This window comes from Epinephelus fuscoguttatus, linkage group LG5 (genome assembly GCF_011397635.1).
Source record: "Epinephelus fuscoguttatus linkage group LG5, E.fuscoguttatus.final_Chr_v1".
Lineage (NCBI taxonomy): Eukaryota > Metazoa > Chordata > Actinopteri > Perciformes > Serranidae > Epinephelus > Epinephelus fuscoguttatus.
This window is the reverse complement of record NC_064756.1, coordinates 9,418,426-9,430,974: the sequence shown is the minus strand read 5'-3', so window position 1 is coordinate 9,430,974 and position 12,549 is coordinate 9,418,426. Positions and strand designations below refer to the sequence as shown.

At 43.3% G+C, this 12,549-nt stretch overlaps 1 protein-coding gene across 4 annotated transcripts in view; it reads left to right on the top strand.

The window, feature by feature from the left end:
* The window catches only part of LOC125888332 (limbic system associated membrane protein), a 639,477-nt gene that overhangs the window by 366,383 nt on the left and 260,545 nt on the right, over positions 1–12,549 (top strand). For 3 of the 4 annotated variants that reach the window (XM_049575617.1, XM_049575618.1, XM_049575619.1), the window contains exon 2: positions 4,468–4,546. In XM_049575617.1, coding sequence (XP_049431574.1) covers positions 4,468–4,546 — 79 coding nt within the window. Of the gene's footprint in view, positions 1–4,124; positions 4,547–12,549 lie in introns of those variants that run through there. The other variant, XM_049575616.1, reaches the window with a different exon arrangement.

Genomic DNA, 12,549 nt, shown 5'->3' with positions numbered 1-12,549 from the left:
TTGCACATCAATTGTCGCATTTATTTAAATTGCATTATGTATTTCTATTGTGCACTCTGCAGCAGAATGTATGACCAGTTCTGCTGTCTAAACCACAACACCAACCAACCCAGAGCATCCCACCTGCATGATAATAACCCCTCTGTCTTCCAGCGCTCAGTTTGTCTATGTGTGTGTGTTTGTGTGCTCTCCAGTGTGGGGTAGAGCGAGAGATCACTGGCCTTTTGTTGTGAACTGGTTAAAGCCGCTGTGTCTCTGGCCTCCCCTCCTCATACGAGGAAGATTGCAACTAATTACACACACACACACACACACACACACACACGCACACACAAATTTCTCTGATCACTGACAGGCCACTGAGAATTTCTAACTAAAAATATAGCTACAAGTCACATGGGAGCCATTCCTGTATAAATCTGTATGCAAAGGAGTACTTCTTCTCTTCTCTTCAGAGCCCAGTAGTCCCTTTTTAAGTGGTCTTAATGCATATGCTCTTTCATAAACTGTGCAATCTCCAAGATAGCTAAAACCCTCAGAAGCTTTGAGGAAATAAGAGGCACTGATTATTAAGGGCCAAGTTGGGAGCAGCTCTGCAAGCATGCCTCCATGAAAACATTTTAGTGCTTCTTAACTAATGCACTAACATTAGCACCTCCAAACACCCCTCCATATCAGTTCCCTCACTGAAATTCCTTTTTAGCCATGCGTACGTCTACCACACTTCCATTTTCTCTGATCTAGCTAAAGCCTACATGTCACAGTAGGCTACAGCTGCTGAAGGGGCGGCTGTAAAACTAAAGTATGCGTCTGATTTGGAGCTTAAAATCTGCTGATGCTAATGTGGCTTGAAGGCCATTTCTCACCAATGCAGTGTGAAAATGCAGTGGGGAATGCAGAAAATCTGATGTGGATATTCCGTATTCTGCACTGCATTTATGCATCACAGCTATGCATGACAACTATGCACACTGGTTTCAGTTTGAATTTTCTGTGTTGCCATTTTCCATTTTCATCATAAAATATAATAATGCTCATGCCCATCGGACGGAGAAGGGGGCTAACGTTAACTCCACAATACATGAAGTAATTTGACCCAACATTTGATGCTAAAGCTAGCTGTTGTAGCTACCCTCTTTCCATGACTGATATATAATGTTAGTAGGTGCTTATCAACGATTTGTCATCATCATGTGTATCCCAGCTGCTGGGTAATCTCAAGCCATATATCATCCTTTATTTGATTTTTTTAAGGAAGTTGTCCTTGTGTTTGTCGAACAGTATCGGGTATTGAGAAGCCAATTTGATAAGACATTCCGCCATTTTGGCAGCAAGCTAGCTATCACCTGGAGGTAATAACATCAGTTGAAGCATAGGATTTTATTGGGCAAACCAACACATTCTTCTGACCTTGTCATGGACTTTCTATGTCCACACACCACATGAATGGTACCCTGGCCGCATTGTTTTTTGATGCTCTGGGACGCCGTGTCAAGTTCTGCCTGTTACATGCATTGTCTTCTTTCAAAATACACTTCCATTTTCACAGGAAATTCACTGTATCTTTCAAAATAAGAGCATTACATCGGTAAAACAGTGGGAATTTACTTTTTTTTTTTTTTTTTTGCCTTTAACAACAAACACATGTGGTTGGGTTTAGGCAACGAAATCACGTGGCTAGGTTTAGGAAAAAAGAACAGGGTTTGACTTCATAATCTTAAGGGGCCCGAACACCACTCTCCCAGGTGAAGGTCGGCGTTTGCCGGACCCATCCACCATCCCTCCTGCTGGTGCCGAGTGCCATTAACCTATAATGGTGACAGGCTGCGCATCGTGCCGAAGTTAAAGGAGGGCTTTTTCATCCGTGTCTGATGCTGCAAGTCCTTGCCGAAGCACCACTTTTCAACGACTTCAGAGTGAGACCAGGATGTTTAAACATATATTGGTGCAGGTGAAAATCTGCTTAAATCAGGGTCTGTCCAGATATTTTTATCCCACTGGAATGTACCATAGGGGTACACAAGCCCTTATAAGATCCCACCAGATCAGTTTTGACAAATTAAACAAATTTTTCAGAGGAAAATACATTCTTGGTGTGAAACCGCTTTAACTACGGGAGAGGATTGAGGCCAAATGTGAAAAAACTTACTCGAGTTCTGAGTTTAGAGTTTGATTTTTGAAAATAACGTCAAAATCCTGAGTTTAAACCCAAAATCCTGACTCAGTCTTTGAATTCTGACTTTATTCTCAGAGTTCTGACTTTAAACTCAAAACTCAAATAATTTTTTCATGTGGCCCTAATCCTCTTCCATATATAACCACACCACCTTGTTCTGGTTCAATCAGGCTGCTGGTGCTCACAACAGGATTACTCCTTCCAGTGTGTGCACAGAAAAATTGCATTATGTTCAGAGATAAGGCCGGAAACACGCAACTTGGTGCAATGTTATCATCATATGTAATTGTTCTACATTCAGTTCATATAATGGGGTCCTCACTGTGTCCCGTACTTGTATCTATGTGCAAAGTAGAATTAAAACTTGTAATGTGTCAGGATCAAATTTATTTACCAAACACCTCCAGAGAGAAAACAACAACAACAAAAAAAAACACTGTGCAATGAATGACAACGATTCACATTAGTATTAATGTATTTCCAGAATCAAATAAAATGCTTAGTGCACTGCCTTGATTGTTACTCTGCAGTTCATTAAGCACATCGTCGAATGAGCTTTAGATCATGGCCTATTAAGCCGCTGCTTGATTGGCAAGTGGCGAAATGAGCAGCTCAGTCTGCATTAACATTTTCTGTCGAATTGGGAAGGCGCACACCTTCAAAACTTGTGTCCTTGCTTAGGTTGAAAGTGGATGTAATTGCCTTCCAAGCTACAGCCTCATGGCAGTTGTGGCGGTCTAGACAAGAGGTGATTATGTCTGGTTAAGCTATCTGCGGCTGAGCCTCACCCCATTCATGGTCAACAGAGTGTTAGCGCTCCTCAATCTGTTTTTCATCTCTCCTTTTCCACTAATTCATTTTAGCTGTAAAGGGGAAGAATATAACACGGTGAGAATAAGCAGAGAATACAATATTTTATGCAGAAATGTTCCCAAAAAGTGTGTTTCAGAGTCCTTGACAGTGGTTACAATGTGAAAATCATCGAATTCAAACAGGAGAATCAAGAACTATAACTGCTTTCCCCCCTTAAATAATAGGTTTCACTGCACCAAACCTTAACTTATGTAATTTACCACACTAAATCATAATTAATTACAGGAAGTCTTATCCATTGGAGGGTTCATGGTCCAATGCAAATCTGCTTGGTGTGAAAATGCTCAGAGCCGCTGCTCTAGATAACTGGATACCTGTGAGCATTCAGTTTGTTTGAAGACTGATGATAAAGTGATGCTGTAGTGATCTGCACTGGGAAAGTATCTCTCTGGTGGGCTTCACCTCCAGCCCACCTTCACTTAGTTGTGTATATACTCTCCCCTGTGAAGCTGGGATCTCATTTACAAAACAATACATAGGATCCAAATAAAAAAATGTACATGCGCCAAGAAATATTAGACAATTTCTACAGTCAGGCTCCCACCTCAACATCTGCGTCGCCGATTTTCCGTCTGCAAAATGTCGGTAAGCATGGGTCAAAGTTTCTCTCATCAAGTCTGTTTTTATAGATCACAACTTTTGCGTGGGAAGTGGCGTATATCCTCTTTCAGGCCTTTACAAATGAGACTCCTGGTCAGGATTGTTGGCTTTGAGCACATCCGCTGGACCACTGTGTTCTTTCCTTCTGGGACATGTGTCCAAAAATTCCAGAGACATCTATACTGCTATGTATCTCTGTGTAACATCTGTTTACTTATCCTTAAAAAAATCTCAACATCCTTTTCCCCCTCAACTCCTTTTGCCAGTATTGCTCTGTCACTCAGTTGTGTCTCACTGAAAGGGACCTCAGGTGGTGCTGTTGTCCTGACAACCAATAAGGGGAGCATCACAGCCAGACGGCTGGATAATCTGAGAGAGAGAGAGAGAGAGGCGAGAGGAGAGAGATGGTGATGGTGGTGGTGGAGGGGGGAGGGAGATTTTCTCAGACTCTGAACAGAAGCCTGCCTCACTTCATCGCAGTTACTGCCTGTGCCGTCCCTTTACGCAGAGAGCATTACGCATCAGTGGACTATAGAGCGAGGACCCCGCGCACCACCGCACGTTTTCGTCCCGAAAGTCCTTTAGGAAACCCGCATCACTCATCCCTCCCGGACTGTTTTTGGACTTAAAGGCATCCCGCGTTTTCCGACAAGTCTGGACAACTACTCTTCTTCCTCCCTCCCCCCTTTTTTTCTACCCTTGGATCTATAGCTCCCCGAACAGCGCGCACCTGTGCTTTAAAATGCAAGTCGGACGCAAATCGTGTTGGAGGCAATTGCAGGCTTCTTTTTTCAGACTGCTGTGTCTTATCCCCACAGGATTCCCCGTCCGGAGTGTGGATATGCAGCGGGCCACCGACAACATCACCATCCGCCAGGGCGACACAGCGATCATAAGGTAAGAGTCGTCTTCCAACTTTCCATCTCCTCCTCCTCCTCCTCCTCCTCCTGTCTCCATCCGGATGCACAGCAGCAGCATCCTCCCCCGCGGGCTGCTCGGCTGCATGGTGCAGATCGCAGCAGCAAAGGGGATCATTTTAAGGACTGTGTTCATTTATGAAGGGAAATATGTTTGCTTGTTTTGTCTCCGCATTTGATGCAGTTAACTTAAATTTTCCGCACGACTATGGAGAAGTAAACGGAGGTGGGACGTGTGTGGATGAGAGTTGATGTGCTTCGGTCTTCAACTTTTATTTTACCATCCAGTCCTGACAAAAATCGCTGTAGTGCTTCTATAACATGCACAACATCTAAATGACTTCATAGTGCTCGACCATTATTCCTATAGAATTACATATAGATTTGCAGAGACAAATATGCAACATCCTTCCTCAGGGAGCATTTACATGACTGGAGCAAAGATGTCAAACGCCTTCCCTGACATGACGCACGAAGCACCAAAGCTGTGATCACCGACTCCTTTTTCATTATTCTGCTTAATTCAGGAGCTTGGGTACATCGAAGTGCGTCACGCTGTCCGGAGATGCTGTTTGTGAGTGGATTAACGGCAAAGACAGGGACTCTAGACTCAGATAAGAGGATGATGCGAGGAGACAGAGAACTGTGCAGTCCTGTTTGGATTTTGCGAATTACCGCGGGATGTTTAGAAAAGATTAATTGCAGCCTGTGGGGGGACAAGTAGGTGAAGTAGCATCAGTGCCAGAGAGACGTTCATTTAACTCCCATCGCTGTTCATCCCTGTCTGCAGCCCCCGTCAACATAAAGCAGCTCCAGTCTAGCAAATCCAGTTGTGTGTGTGTTGCGTGGAGTCCGGTTTTTGTGTCCATAATAGCCCCACATCCCACTTAATCACTTCCTAGACAATGCAAGCTGTCAACTCTGTGGTATTGTGATACTGCTGGGCAGATGTCAGTGGGACCACGTGATCCGAGCCATGTGTTTGTGGCAGGCTATAAATGTAAGGGGATTTAGATTGGGTTGGTTTTTTGTAAACAAGGGGCTTTGCACATGCACACCCCCGGCCTCAGTGCACCCCATCCTCACACACACACACACACACACACACACACACACACACAAAATGGGATGCACTGTTGTGAAGTCCAGTGGTATAATAGGCTGCATACAGAACACTCAATCACATTGACTTTTCCCTCTCTCTCTCTCTCACACTCCCTCTGTCCTCTCCTCACTGCCATGCTTTATTTACAGTACCAGCACCCAGTCTAATGACTGTGAGAATATAGAATGCAATTATGGGATGGACCTTTAACACAGTCCTGTCAGAGAGCCTGCAGATTCACAAACAGACACGCACAAGCACGTTGCCTCACATGTGCTTTGAGCCTGCTTATAGGTGCACGCGCACAAACACATAAACACACACACAAAGGATAAATCTCTTTAATGGATTCCTTCTCGCAACCAGGTGCCATCCATTCAGGCACCTGCTGATCAAATTAGTCAATTGACTCAGTTACCGTTGAACTCACCGGGGGTCACAGCTATTTGTTTCACTTTTCCAAATCCAATTGAGTGCGTCTTTGCTATATTCAGCCGTTTAGTCACCCAGTCGGTCTGTCTCCTTCAGAGGTGGTGGCGGGCTTTTTTGCACCGAGCCGGAGCCAAATGAGATTCTCCCCTTCCAAGAAAACACTCACACCTTAAGTCCGCTATTTTAACCATTATCTCTGATAAACGATCCTTGAATAATTATCCGTGGTAAGCACTCAGGGAGCGTCATAATTAATTTGTTGTTTATAATTTACGTATCTTGTTGGCATTAGTGATCAGTCTTATTTATTGTCAGTCAGGCTACGATAAACTGCAACTCAGACCCCCGTGGCTCCATTGGAAAACACAACCATTTTTCACACCCTGTTTCCACCTGACAAATTGGATACGGGGGTGGGGAGGGAATAAAGAAAAAAGAAAAAAACACGAGGGCTAAAATGCGAGAACTTTGAGCAGGGGTGGGAGGCCGTCGGCTAGTAATTTGTCGAGCTACACAGTGTATCTGATTCCATAAGCTGGGTTTTGTGAAGGCTGAGGGGATATTGGTGACCTGGGGGCGTAATAAGGCCCGTGCTCCTTTAGTGGAGCCTGTGGCTGCAGTCGTGACATTCATGGCACAAGAGGAGAGATGCTGGAATAGAGAAACAGTGTGTGGCCAAACAACTGCTGTGACAGAACACACAGCGGCAGGCCTCGCTACTAAAATGAGAAAGGAAATATATTTTTACTAGGAGCTGTGCCATGCTGAATAAATAGGAAAACTAAGGCTTTTCTCTTTATGCTTAAGACTTTCAGATTGGCGGCACTACAGTGACTCACCGTGAAAGCCTGTGTCGAATGTATATATTTAAGCTTAATGGATTTATTTGTGTCATGAGTACATGAATATTTAATGCATAACTTCAGCTTGCAAGGTAAACTTTAAACACCACATTTACGGGAGCACGATGCATTACAGGCCACGGTGTAAATACTCTAGATTTAGAGATCAGACTAAATTAATAATGGAACGTTCCATTCAAATATCTGCCAATACTTTGTTGTGACAGGCTCGCTTACGGTAGCCGACTTCTTTTCAGCGTGCTGCGACACATTGCTTTGTTCACAGAATCTCATTTCCCCCTCAGACGCCATCAAAAGTGAACATAAACCAAATATTGACAGATATCTCCAGCAACTGTCTGAGGTGCCTATAGGGAACAGTATTGAGTCTAAATTGATTTCTCTTATGTCTTACAAGAGTGGAACTCAGTGGTAGCATGCCTTTCTTTTAGTCAGCATGTGATGTAAAGACTGAGCTCTAACCTTTCAACTCCTTTGCCTAAAGGGGTCATGTAGGGGTTAATCTGACAGAGATTATTCCTCTGAAGACAGTAACTATGTTGGACTGTCTTAGATAAACAATTTCAAGCCAGTGTGTGTCATGTGGAGTGATTTAGAGCTCATGTGACGTACAGTAGGCTGCGAGATTAAAAGCGCCACAATATCAGTGTTCAGGTTTTGTAATATAGTGTCTCTGGATCTTTAGTCTGTCTTGCGTAACACGCTTTACTCGGAAGTAACCACATCAGCATGCGGCATCCTAACTTCTCTACAGTTTTAATGATCTGGTGACTCTGTGTTGAGTTCAAAGATTGCCGACTATCTGGGTCTTACATTTGTCCCCGAGCTGTCTTTTGCTCTCTAAAGGGGGAGTTTTATTTGAAAATTTGTATCTTCTTGAAGTGAAATTTGCCCCTGGAAACCGTGAACATAAGTCCAAGCATATAAAATCTAGGCCTGTATCCCAGCTGTCATGTTTCAGACCTATAAGATTTAGGTCAAGTGAAAAACATCCCATATATTAGAGCGCCCTTCCATGGTGACTTAGCTTTTTTTTTTTTTTGGCTTTTTTTTTTTTTACAAGGATGATGCCAACAAGTGAAATCAGACCATTCTCTCCCTCAGCGAGTCAGAATATGAATCTGAGGAGAAGAATAAGAAAAGTTTCCCCCACGTTTCTTCGAGCCATTTCTGAGCCACAATAGTTTACTTTTTAATTGCTTTTTTTTTGAGTCCCTCCCTATGTAGTTGCCTGGGGAAGGTTGCAATGTCAGGCGAAAGCCCTGATAATTGACAATTGCTTATTAAAGCATTAATGACACAGTCTCTGTGATTGCTCTCCTCTGGGTCAATTATCTGCGCTTTGACAATACACTCTGCCTGGCTTGTTACTTTCCGGGAAGATGATTCTGCACTTGTGCTTTGCCCCGGAGGATCTTCGTCAAAACTTACCCCAGAACTCTGCCTTTAATTTGAGTCAGAGTCAGCCAGATTATTATGTATGTGAAATCTGCTAGGGGCTCAGACACTACATAAGACACGATGTTAGTCTAATTCGAGTTCCGATATGATTCACAGTGCCTGAGAATACAGCCAGTTTCATTTGCATTATTAAAACCTCAACTATTGAACTCTAAAGGCTGATGGATCTTTGAGTGCTGCGGTGTGCATCAGCCGCCCCACACGGAACCACGCTCTCCAACATGGAAACAAAGATGTTAAGGTTTTTGGAAATTAGCTTTGAGTCCCAGCATGCCCTGCTGTGAGGAAAGATGATTGCTCATTTTCACAGTACACCTGGTACCAATCCTACAACACATGTGCCGAAAGTAAACAGTAACTCTATCTGGAGGCTGTTATAAAAATAATTTCGTTCATATAATACAGAATTTCTAAACTATTAAAAAAAGACTAACCTAAAGTCATGCTCTGTTTTTTTTTATATAAAAATATATTCTGTGATGACAGAATAAATCAAAACAAATGGCTTATTTGTTAATTTGTTTTATTCCAAATCTATGAAAGCACATCTCTTGATAAATGCAATCGTATAGTTACGGTCAGACAAACAGAACCTGCCTGGTACTGCTGAATCTGATACCCGCCTTTGCTAATAGAGGAACGTCGGTCCAAATTGGTTCCTGCTGTCAGGGTTATAATTTTGACAGGCTATTATCTGTAACATCTGAGTTTACAGTGCAGAACAATGCTCTACAACCTCTCCGAAGTCGTCGAAATCCGGTGCCTGGGCAATGACTTATGGCGTCAGACACTGATGAAAAAAGACGTCTTTTAACGTCAGCATGATATGCGGCCATTCGCCCTCATAGTTTAACGTTACTTTGTGGTGTCAGGGGGAAACAAGAACAAAAGTTAAGGCAGTGAGAGTCCGAGTAGGGCGGATGAGAGGGGTGGTGGATGGGTCCAACAGACTCCAACTCTCACCCGGGAGAGCAGTGTTCGTGTCCCATAAGATGATACAGCCAAACCCTGTTCTTTTTTCCTAAACCCAACCATGTGAGTTAGTTGTTTGAGAAAAAGTTATGTCAATTGGCGTTGCTGTACTGACGTAGTGCATTTATTTTGAAAGAGACTGTATGTTAACGGTAAATTTCCTGTATAACAGAAGTGTATTTGAAAGAAGGCAGTGCATTTAACAGGCAGAACTTGACACGGCATCCCAGAAGATCAACAACCAATGCACCCAGGGTGCCTTTCACCTTTCACTTTGTATCTGGATGCGGAAAGTCCATGACCAAACATCGATATGTGACGTGGTCAGAGTGAGAATGTGTTGCCAGGTATAATTGGCAGTGCACAATTCAAGTCCAGTGCAACATTCAGTACCAATGCAGGGAGCAGTTTTGATGTAGTGAGAGTAAGGGTGTCAAGTTCAAGGCTGTGGATGGACACTTAGCATGTCCAATTTCATGCTGCTCTCCTCAAAGCTCAGTAATTCAAAATGACCCCTTTAACTCAAACGTTAATGACTCCCTAACCTTAACCTCGCCTTAAAGGTGTACTGTGCAGGAACTTTGCCCCTGTTTGTAAACAGCATTGCCAGCGAAACTGAACAACAGCTTGGTGTCATGTCTCATGATATTTGTTTTATTTTTATTTATTATTTTTTTGGTGCTGTGTCTGTGATTTTCGTAGCTCCCTCGTCGATGCGTCCTGCTTATGGTCTGGCACCTGGCTGCTACCTTAATATAAAGTCCTGACCCCACCTGCACGCTGGTTTAGGAACATCCCGAACACAGCAAAATAAGAAGAAAATAATCAGAGTCTCTGCAGATAAATACACCGCTACACAGTAGTGGGTCATGAATGATGACTGGGTGGGATTATTTTTAGTATGAGTCTATACATTGTTTTTCTGTTTGTTTGTTTTATTTTAGGAAAACCATGCATAGAATAGCCTTAAACAAACCGTAGCTGCCTTGTGAAAGAGTTGCAGAAATGATTGAAAAAATATATCAGCAGCATTTTGTCTGGCAACAGGACTGGCATTGCTGCAGGGGTGTAAATATAGAAAGTGCAGGCAGTGCGGCTGCAGCGGGGCCCCTTGGGATTGAGGGGCCGGATTGCCTCTTGGAAAATGGTGCGCTTTTCTGTATGTGCCCTCAAAAGGCCAACCCGTCTCCATCATGGTTTTCTGGTAATCTATAACAAGTTTTATACGTCTTCTCTATAAACTATTAAAACTAAAATCATATACAGATATGTAACGATGATTGCTGGGTAATGTGTATGTTGATGTTGTCCAATATCGAGTCTCTGTTTAATTATATAACGAGACAATACGGCAGTAGCTAGTTTCAGTGCAAAATATCTTAAGACTGACAAGCTGAGCACATCTGCAAGCCGATATAACATAAAAGCTAAGACACCCTGTTTTTCATTAGGGCGCATTATAACTATGTAGTGCCACTGCATTACTGATTGATAAAATGAAAGCTCCACACCTGTAAATGTGCACATTCATGTCATGTATTTAACATACTGGCAAACAATTAACAGGAAAAGACAAGTGACAGTTCGAAAGGGAGAAATGGGAGGAAAAGAAATGGACTGTGATGAAACGATGTCGGGATACAAGCAAAGTTTTTTACAAAGAGAGTTTGATTAAGGTGGCAGCTGGTGCTACCACCTGGTACAGTCACACATCGTTCTGATCCTTTGTTTACCTGTGTTTGTGAGGCTCCATGAGAGCTAACCTGTCCTGTGTTGATGAAGTTTCGTAGACATCACTGATGTAAAAAGTTAAAACATGGCCACATACGTGTGCGTAGTGTTTAAAAACGGAGCTGTAATCAACACTTCCTGCTGTCAAATGAGGTTATGATGGAGACACAGCACAGATATTCATTTTCACAGACAGTACAAAGATTTGGTAAAGTGATGCTGTGGGCAATACAGTCCAGGCTGTATTCCAAGCGGAGGGAGGAAAACAGGAAAAACAGATCAATTTCTGGATTTCCGGGCAGAGGGCAACAGCGCAACAAAATTTGGGATGTCCAGCCCTCAGGGGGAGCTCTGTGTTTCTCTCTACAGCTCATCACATCGGAGTGCTGCCTTATTTATTTATTTTTTTTACAGTTTCGAGCCTCCCTAGGCATTTCTCAGCCCCTCTATCTCTTCATCTCCTCTTTTTTCTCTCTGTCAGCATTGAGTTGTCCAGCTGTGCCGTCTTTAACCTGATTCACAGAGTGAACATGAAGTCAGGCGAGGGGGGAGAAAAAGAGGGAGCTTCTTTAGGAGGACAATAAAGGGGGAAAATGTGAAAGGAAAAGAATGGTGGCCGAAAAGAGAGAGAGACAAACAGAGGGAGGAAAGAAGAGTACGGTGGGTAGAATTAGAGTGGGAGGGAGAGGGGGAGGGCAGGGACACAGTATTAGTACAATCAGCACAATAATCCCTTCTGTTCCAGCCTGGGCCTGTGTAGGATTTTCAAATCAATTTCATTTTCACTCATGATGCTACAGTGGGAGAGCTGAGTGGCTGCCAGTTGGGTCATTATCATCTTGTCCCCATTTTGGCTTGGGACAGAGCAGAGGTGAAGGGGGGAAAGCTTCGGGGACGTGGATTTTTGGTTGATATTCTGCCAATTCTGCAAAGTTTTGCGAAAGGCTTTTGGACTGGCTCTGAGTCATCACAAGTTCCAGAGGCTTTCATCTTGGTCGGTAGGATCTGAATAATGGCCCTGCAGAGACAGTGTGAAGTCTTTTGACATGGCAGAAGAACAGAGTTCTGACGCTCTCATCTGACACACCACACAGCCCAGTACAGTTCAGTGGGCTCTCTGGGCCTCTTTCAAAGCCTCCCAACCAGATATGCTCTCAGACTGTGGTTTGATGTTTGCTCGTCCATCCTCAGAAAACATACCAGGACACTTTGAGCTCTTCATTATGTGTTTTGAAAGTGTTTTTGTGAATAACTCAACCACGGAACCCCAGACCTGAAATGTTTTTTTTTTTATATAACTGAATATTAAAGCAGTGCTTCTACCTAAAAGCAATTCCACTCCATTTCCCCCTTTACCTAGTCTTTTGTTGGGCAAGCCAGACTGTCTCTAAGTGCATATTTAAACTACTCAGCAATTTC